Below are 9,053 nucleotides of genomic sequence, written 5' to 3'. Positions count from 1 at the left end.
AAAGACAAAGACTATAGATAGGAAATGGATCCCTAAAGAGTATTTAGTTAACCCAATTAGGAAGAACTTCTATTGGGTATCAAAGTCAATCCTAATGGGATAGAGGATTTTTGGTTAGTCAACAATTGAAGTCATATTAAAAAAAATTTTAATGGTTAACATAAGACCTTAAGAGGGAACACTTAGCTTTGATAGAAGTTACCTTTCACATCAGTCACAACGACTTGCATTATATTTTTAAACAAAGATGTGAGAAGATAGGATAATATTCATAATTTACTTATACTTATGGTATATTGGTGAATCATGAAATGTGTCAAAATATTGGTCATAGACCAACTATGGGGAAAGTAAATGTTTAATTAATGAGCATCTTGTTCATAGATCATAGTTAGACATTTTAAATGTTTTGAAAATAATTCTATGTTTTCTTTACAATGGTGCAGTTATTTTGAAACATATGAATTCAAAACAAGTTTTAAAGTTGATACAAACTTGAGTGATTTTTAGTGATTTTGAATTTTTGTCAAAACTTTAAAAATACTTTAAATATTTATAAAAATATATTTTTCCTTGTTAGAGCACATTAAAAGAAATATGTTTTTAAAATTTCATAATTTTTTGAATTTTATGGATTTTTTTATACGTTTCTTAAGTTGACTTTAGAAAAATAAAATTTGAACTGCTTATGTGCCAGTCGACTACGTCAGATAGCAATCGACTGGTAGCTGTTTTCCAACACTTTTAGCAATTGATTTTCGTTAACTTAGTCTAAATTTGATGTCATGGTATGCATGATTGTTTGGTATAATCTTTTTGATGGTGTCAAAGGGAGAGAAATGAGAAAAGATTAAGTTAGAAAATTATTTCTCCAATATTTGTACAAAAATTAAAAATTAAGTGTTAGAGCACATGTTAAGGGGAAGCTTGGTTTTTATGCTTCATGATTATACTATGCTTGTAATTTTCAAGTTATTATTTATGTCTAACTTAAACATATTGTTACACATCAAAAAGGGGAAGATTATGGATGCAATCGACCTAGGTTTGATCTGATATGATCATGGGTTTGATGTGTATGTCAAAGAGTTTAAGTTAAGTTTCATATATGTTTGATATGTGTGTTTGAGTCGTGCAAGACTTGGTGAAACACACATGAGGAGCTTGGTGCGGCCAAGCTAGAAAAGCTCATCTTATAACTCGGGTCCTTGAAGATCGGTGAAAGATGGTGCATCCGAGGGACCATCAGACAAGGAGCAAGGAGTGGAGTGAGGGAAGCAGATTTCAAGGTAACACGAAAGGTGTATGGAGAGGAGCCACGGGCTCGAGTGTATCTGAGGGACGAAGGCCGAGGAAGAGGGCTTCAAGAGAGACTCCGAAGAAGATGAATGTGAGTGAATGTAAAGTATTAGTCGACTAGTACTAAGACCAGTCGACTAGTCCAAATTCACCAGAGCACAGAGAGTCTCTGTGCCCGATGACTGAAGGGATCAGTTAACTGATGTAAGCATCAGTCGACTAGTACAAGGTCGTTGGTGACCGTTAGCAAAATCTCGAATTCTGCAGACAGTCGTTGGATGTGCCCAACGGCTACACCAGTCGACTGGTGTATGGACTAGTCGACTGGTGCCAAGATGAGTTGACTTAGTATTCAACTCTCTCCTCTTATTTATAAGGAGCTTGAGGCATTGAAGTGTTAAAGTGTATACTAAAAGCCTAGCTTTTTGTAAACATTTATTTTGAAACAAAAAATCATATTGGTCAAATGCCTACATTTATATGCTAAGTGTAGTTGTTCAATTAATTTATATTGTAGATAACATGGTGTGTGGTGTCACACACAGAAGATCATGTTATCAGTTCCTTATAAATTATAAACAGTAGCTCATGACTAAGATGGATAGGAACAAATCATTGGAATAGTCGTAGTGTAATTTGGTATTAGTTTATCTTGACTATAAAATTACACTAGTACACTCTGAGTATATTGAGCATGACCATTTGAGGTAGTTTCTTTTTATACTGACTATATAAAAGAAAATACCTCTGTTATTATGGAAGTGTGTACTCTTAATTATGATGTAATAACAAACACATATACTTAATACTGATTTCTTTAATTTATCAAAGGGTGCGATTTAGCTCGATAAATCAATAGGCTCGATAAGTTGAGAAATGATATTATTTATATGGTGTGTTGTTGATTATAGAATAAAACTGTGTTCTAATAATCTAGGTTGATAATGTCCCCAAGAGGAGCTCATAAGAATTGTCATGTAAACCCTGCAGGTGGACTTAGTCCGACATGACGATAAGGTTGAGTGGTACTACTCTTTGAGCTAGATATTAATTAAGTGAGTTGTCAGTAACTCATTTAATTAGTGGATATTCGATATCTTAAACACAGGGAGATTAACACACTCATGATAAGAAGGAGCCCATATAGTAATATGAGATTGGTGTGGTAGTGCAATAATAACTCTTTAGTGGATTGAGATATTATTGATGAACTCGAGTTGGGTGTTCGGGGCAAACACTACAAAATATTAAGAGAAAAATTTGATATCTTTCCTTATTTGTAGTTAAAAGAAAGATTTTAATTTTTGATAAAACTTTCTTTTTTTGTAACCATCCTCATGGTTTTAAAAGAGAATTTTAAAATTAAATCTTTCTTTTTATAGTTTCTACAAAAGATTATTTGATATCTTTCCTTCTTTGTAGATTGAAAGAATGATTTTAATTTTAGAGAAAACTTTCCTTATTGTAATCATCCACATGTTTTAATAGAGAGATTTTAATTTATAAAAGTTTCTTTTTATAACCAACTATGAAGGGAATTTTTAAAAGAGAAATTTTTATTTTAAAAATTTCCGGAAACAAATTAAGAAGTTTTAATTTTGTGTTTAAAACTTTCCTTGTATGGAGGAGTTGTAGGGGCCGACCACATTAATAAATAAAAGGAATTTTTAATTAAATTTTCCTTTCATTGGCAAGGAAAATAAGGAAGTTTTTATTAAAACTTTTCTTATTTGCCAAGACCAAGGAATATAAAAGAGAGGGTAGAGGTGCCTAACCTCAGAACAATACTTTTATTATTCGTCTCTTCTCATCCTTGGTGGTGGCCGACCCTCTCTTCCTCCTTTTCTCCTATTCTTCTTCCTTGTGTGGCCGACAACATCTTTATCTTAAGGAGCTTGGTGGTGGCCGGATCTTGTTAGAGGAAGAAGGAGAGATAGGAGGCTTTGTTTCTTAGCATTTCTTGGAGCTTGGTTAGTGGCCGAAAGTTCTTCATCTCTTGAAGAGTGTTGGTGGCCAAAACTTGCTTGGAGAAGAAGGAAGCTTGAGTGGATTCTCATCTCGGTAGATCGTCGCCCACATGACGTCCGAGATAAGAAGAGGAATACGACAGAAGATCGTGAAGTCTATAAGCTACAAAAGGTATATCTAGTTATTAGTTTCCGCATCATAACTGGTTCATCTTTTTGTTTATATCTTGGAATACCAAACACAAGAGGCTAGTGATTCTAGGTTTTCAGATTTATGATTCGATTTGTGTTTCTTTTGTTTTTCGATCTTGTGATTTGATTGTTCTTATTGGTTAAACCTAGAGTTACTATAAGGAGATTAAATATTAAATTTCGTTGAAAGACTTTGTCTAGGAAGTGGTGGATACTTCCATAACCAAGAAGGCCTAGTGCCTCGCCATGTTTAACCTGGAAGCCGATCTCTGAAATAAATATTTAATCAAATTTGTAACATAGGTGGATTTGAATCAATAATGTTAAGCATCGTTTGCGATCCAAGTCTAAACCTCTAAGAACAGATAAGTTGAATTTGGAATCAATAATGTTAAGTTCCGTTTGCGATTCCAAATTTAATTTCTAAAGAACATAATAGGTTGTTAGGAAAGGTTCAAGACTTGTACAAAATTTTTGTACGGGGGAACCGGTACGATATTCCGAGTAGCAACCAACATGAAGGAGGTTACTAATCTCATCTGAAAAACTCCTAAGTCATATCTCAAGCTTCCAAGTCTTTCTCTTACTCCTAAACCTAAGTTCCATCTTATAAAGAGGAAGAGATCATTGTGAGAGGTTTGCTCCACCGAGAAGGAGAAAGCTCTAGCCGAAGATTGCTGGGGACTAATCCATCAAAAGATTGAGGGTTTATCCACCTCAAGGACAAGTCGTAGAGTAGGAGCAAACAATCTCTGAACCACGTTACATCGAGCTTGTTAGCGTTTGTATTCTTATTTACTTTCATTGTTTTAGTTTTATTTCGCTTGCGCAAACTAACCTTGTAGAGAAGTAAACGATTTAGGGCCAACGTATATTCAACCCCTCTTCTAGCCGGCTAACAATTCCCAACAATATGCTCGTATGCTGCGGATCTTATCTTGGGGATTCATCCAGACCAGAGTCGAGGTGCCTGGAATTAAGTCCAGGCGCTTGGACTCCTTAAATAATATATTTTTAATTTTTTTTTAATTTTATTTTAGGATATATTATATGTATTTAGGATTCAAAATTTTAGGGTTTAAGAGTTAGGTTATAATGGATTTGAGTCAATAAGATTTACCTTCTAGGGTTCAGTCTTCTCTTTTGTGTTATAGTATTCTAGATTAAAAATTTAAATGCTCACAGGGTATATTTGTATTTAGGATTTAAGATTTTAGAATTTAGGGGTTGGGTTATAATGACTTTAAGCTAATAAGATTTTCTTCTAGGGTTTAGATTTTCCTTTTAGATTATAGTGTCCAAAATAAATAATTTTAAGTACTCATAGGATATATATATATATATATAATCTACGTGCCCGACTGAAAATTTAAAATAAAATAACAAGCGAATTGCTAATGATTCCATAAGAACAATCCGTAGTGTATGTGTATTTATATATATGAGAAAAATTTCCAACTATAACTTTAATTGTGTATACAATCCCTATATTAAAAAAACTTTATTTCTACTATATGCATGTAAAGTTTTGTTTACTTCAACTCACTCATACAAATATCATTACCTAATTGTCCCTCAAATTCAGCTTTATTTAAAGAGAATCTAGTATATTTTCCATCTAATTGAACATCATTTAAATATAATCTAGTATATTTTTCATCTAATTGAGGTGAAAAAAATCATGCTCAATTTAATAAAATTATACTAAATTTTAATTTAATATGTTGAATTTAAGAAGATTTATACTCATTTTAAAATTTTTTATACCTAAAAAAATATAAAAGATAATTAGGTAAATTGATTTCTATTATGTTTATTAGGAAATGAAAACATTTTTTATATACAAAAAATTATATATATAATTTAAATTATGATTAGAAAGTGCATGTAAAATTTTCTTTTAATATTTATATATATATATATATATCCATCAAACTTTATAATTTATTTTTTTTAATTAATATTATATATTTAATTTATATCGATTAATTTTAAAATAATTGATTCGAATCGAAAGAAAAAAAAAAAAAAATCTAACCGACTGTCGATTTAAATTTTTTAATTTATTAAAGTTAGGAGTCGATTTTATTCCAGTAGCCCGCACCATTAACTCGCGACAAACTTCACATTTCATTGTTGGGAGTAACGGCGGCATTAAGCCCCCTCATCCGCACCCATAGGGTGGGATCCACCGCTCCATGTTGAGTAGAGTGTAAGTGCTTGCACTTACAAGGTTGGGAGGGGGCTTCTTACCCGTACATCCCCTTCTTTAAATGCGCTGCTTCCTCCCTCACCGCCACCAGATCCACTTCACCAGGCGGAGGCGGAGGACTAGCGCGGCCATGGAGTCCAACAAGGGCGGACTCAAGGGATTCTGGAAGCGGCGCGGCTACAACCGGGTCGACGGAGGCGGTGCTTCCCGCCGCCGTCGCCTCGCCATCGCGGTGCTCGGCGGAGGGAGAGAAGGAGACTCCAATCGTAGCAGCTGCCGCCGCCGCCGCTTCTGGCGGATCAAGATCTCCCCTCGTCTCGTCTTGCTGCGCCTCCGCCGGGCGGCCTCCCCCCGCCGCATCCTCGCGCGGATCCGCGACGCCTACGTGCAGATGATGTTCGCGCTCTCGCGCGCAGTCCCCGCCGGCGTCTCCTACGGCGGGGATGCGTGGGGGATGGGCTTCGGGGTACCGATGGTGAAGGAGTACGATGAGAAGGTGCTCGTCGAGTTCTACAAGTCGCTCATCGCCAGCTCGGCGCCCACCGCCGCTACTGCCCTCGCGATCCACCGGTAGGCGGCCGCCGCCCTCTTCCTCCGCCGACTTCCACGGTTCGCTCTCTTTAACGACTAATTTCGGATTCGATTCCGTTGTTGTCGTCTTGTTCTTCATAAAAAATTGACAAACATTTCACTTCACCACGCATAGTTTAATAAATATCAATTTTACGCCCTTAATTTTTTTCAAATTTGTCATAAAGGAACTATTGAGGGTTTTGTGCTATATAATCTTTATCTGATCACTAATAGTTAGATCCCATTAAGGCTTTATGTTTGATTTTAATTTAAATTCTTTGTCTAACCATTAAAAAAAAAATACGTAGTTAGATCACAAGGGCATGATTGTACTAATATAACTTTTCAATCTATTTATGGATTGATTTTAGCTAGGTTCTTGTTTCATGCTTTACGCGATCCTAACAATGTGGTCGCGACTCTGGAGCAATGGTCACTAGTCTTGAGCTCGTTCTTGCAGGCCTACCATGGTTGTTTGTTGCAAAATCACCGTGACAATGGCGAGTTTTCATATCCATTTTAGCTAAGTTCTTTGTCTAGCATTAAAAATATAGTTAGATCATTTTGGGCACGATTGCACTAATATGATAACTTTTCCGTCAATTCATGAATCAATTGCAAAGTCACCGTGACTTTTTCGCCCCGAGCTCATTGTCTACTCGTGAGTCTAGTGGTCGCTTCGCCTCATCGCCATCAACAAGTTTATTGATTGTCCTTTCTTTTTTTCTTCTTGTCTATCATTTTCTTACTTTATGTTCCACATCTATAACCCCTATCCACGAGGATAATTCATCCTTCTATTGGTCGACGGCTTTCGGAGCAAACTAGGCATAAAACTAATCTATCCATTTTATTTCACACCCTTTAAGTTTCTTTCATAAACCAACAATACAAGGGAGATAATGAGGATTTTAAAACGTGAGAGGGTAAACTGTAATTTTGCTGAAAACGACTATTGGGCAAATATTGATTAGGGCTTTCAATTCCTTGTCAATGTGGTTGTACATGCCATTAATGCGAAAATGACCCTAGAGAATTTTATTGGGACTTTATCAAGGGGTGAAAGGTAATTCATTCACTTTTATCGCTTTCGTCGATTCATCTCTAAAAGAAAATAAATCATAAATGACTATTAATTATTAATGTAAATAGTTAAAATATAAGAAAGACATACTCAAACGTATTAAATTTTAATCTTAAAAAATTTTATATGATAATATTTCATATCTCAATCATGATACCATCCCGCCCAGTCCGATGGACTCACCAAGAAATTATAATTATGAGATAAACGTGTGCAGTAATTCAATCAATCTACGTGTGCATTGAAATTATTATTATTATTATTATTATTATTATTAAAATTAAATCATGTCATTTTGCAAGAAAAGCCATCTTTATTTTCATAGGAAAAATTAATTGAGCCTCAAATTATATAAATCATCCAAAAAGAAAGAACGACCTTTGTTAAAAAAAAATTAATAAATAAATAATTAAAATGACGCTCCACTTTTATCTTAAAATATTCTTTATCTAACGTTACTATAATAGGTAAGCTGCTACATAGAAGTTATTTTATAATAACGTGTTTTAAAATAAATTTGATTAATTTAAAATAATTTTGATGAAGTTAAAATTTTGATCAAGTTGATAAAAATTTAAAATCCTAAATTATAAATTTTGAACACTATTATATTAAACTATTTCACTAACTTAGTCCAAAATATTTAAATTTTATCAAAATTATTTAAATTGATTAAAATTATTTGAGAATAAATTCAAGAGGTAGAATCTACTTAACTAGTAACAGTTGTTACATTATTATAATAATATTATATTAAGTGTTATACATTGTAGTACATATTTAATACTTTTTATATGATATATGTGGTAAAAAGTAATTTGCTCGTCCTCAGCATTTCGACTAACTCGTTTCTGAACTAATACAGAAGAGGTAAATTATAGGTAACTTACTAATCATTGATGCAGTAGCCAAGACATAAAAGAAGATATGCTCAAACGCATCGAATTTAAATTTGATGTTCTAATATGACAACACCCCACAACTAGTTATACTTGTTATAATAACACTAAAAATAAGGATATTTTTGGGATAAAATATCTGACAAAGCACCCTTTTAATTTTTTTTTTAAAATGAACAACTTTTTATGATTTGCTTAATTTGGAAGATCTTGTTTTTATAATATAGAGTAAAATTATTTTAACTAACATAGTACAAAATTATTTTGTATTATTATAATATTGAACACATACTATTATTTGTGCAATCGATCTCAGGTTAAGATTGATTAGGTTGATCAAGCTCAAGTTTATTTAAATTTAAATTTTGATATTTGATCAATTTATTAGTAAGATGTCAAGTAAGTTATTGATTTGATACTTTATTATGTTAGAAGTTCAACAAGGAATTGACATAAAAAGTCAAGTTGGTCAAAGTTAATCGAATAGTGCACGATATTTAAAGTCTAGGTGGATTATGGTTGATCGAACACTTAGTGATTGGAAGACCAACAGGAAGTTGACCAACAAGAAGTTGACACTAAGATGAGAAGTCTAAGTAGGTCACGTTGACCATATACTTGACGATTGGAAGTCCAACTGGGAGTTGACATGAGAAGAAGAAAGTCTAAGTGGAACATGGTTGACGAACACTTAGTGATTAAAAATTCAACGAAAAATTTGTAAAAGAAAAGTCAAAGTGGGTCAAGGTTGACCGAACACTTAGTGATCGAAAGTTCAACGAAAAATTGTCAAGAAGAAAATCTAAGTGGATCACGGCTGACTAGAC

The 9,053-nt window shown here is 33.7% G+C and overlaps 1 protein-coding gene across 1 annotated transcript; it reads left to right on the top strand.

Moving 5' to 3' along the window:
- The first annotated feature begins 5,613 nt into the window (after positions 1-5,613).
- Positions 5,614-6,405, top strand: LOC121968390. Its single transcript, XM_042518787.1, has one exon. The coding sequence runs from the start codon at positions 5,732-5,734 to the stop codon at positions 6,242-6,244; it is 513 nt and encodes a 170-aa protein (XP_042374721.1). The 5' UTR covers positions 5,614-5,731; the 3' UTR covers positions 6,245-6,405.
- The last annotated feature ends 2,648 nt before the right edge of the window (positions 6,406-9,053 follow it).

Source organism: Zingiber officinale, chromosome 3B (assembly GCF_018446385.1).
Source record: "Zingiber officinale cultivar Zhangliang chromosome 3B, Zo_v1.1, whole genome shotgun sequence".
Taxonomy (NCBI): Eukaryota; Viridiplantae; Streptophyta; class Magnoliopsida; order Zingiberales; family Zingiberaceae; genus Zingiber; species Zingiber officinale.
The sequence above is the reverse complement of the archived record's forward strand: the minus strand, read 5'-3'. Positions and strand labels throughout refer to the sequence as shown.

Excerpts from the sequence above, each read along its gene's own strand:
- LOC121968390 (XM_042518787.1), top strand. The coding sequence starts at position 5,732 with ATGCGCTGCTTCCTCCCTCACCGCCACCAGATCCACTTCACCAGGCGG.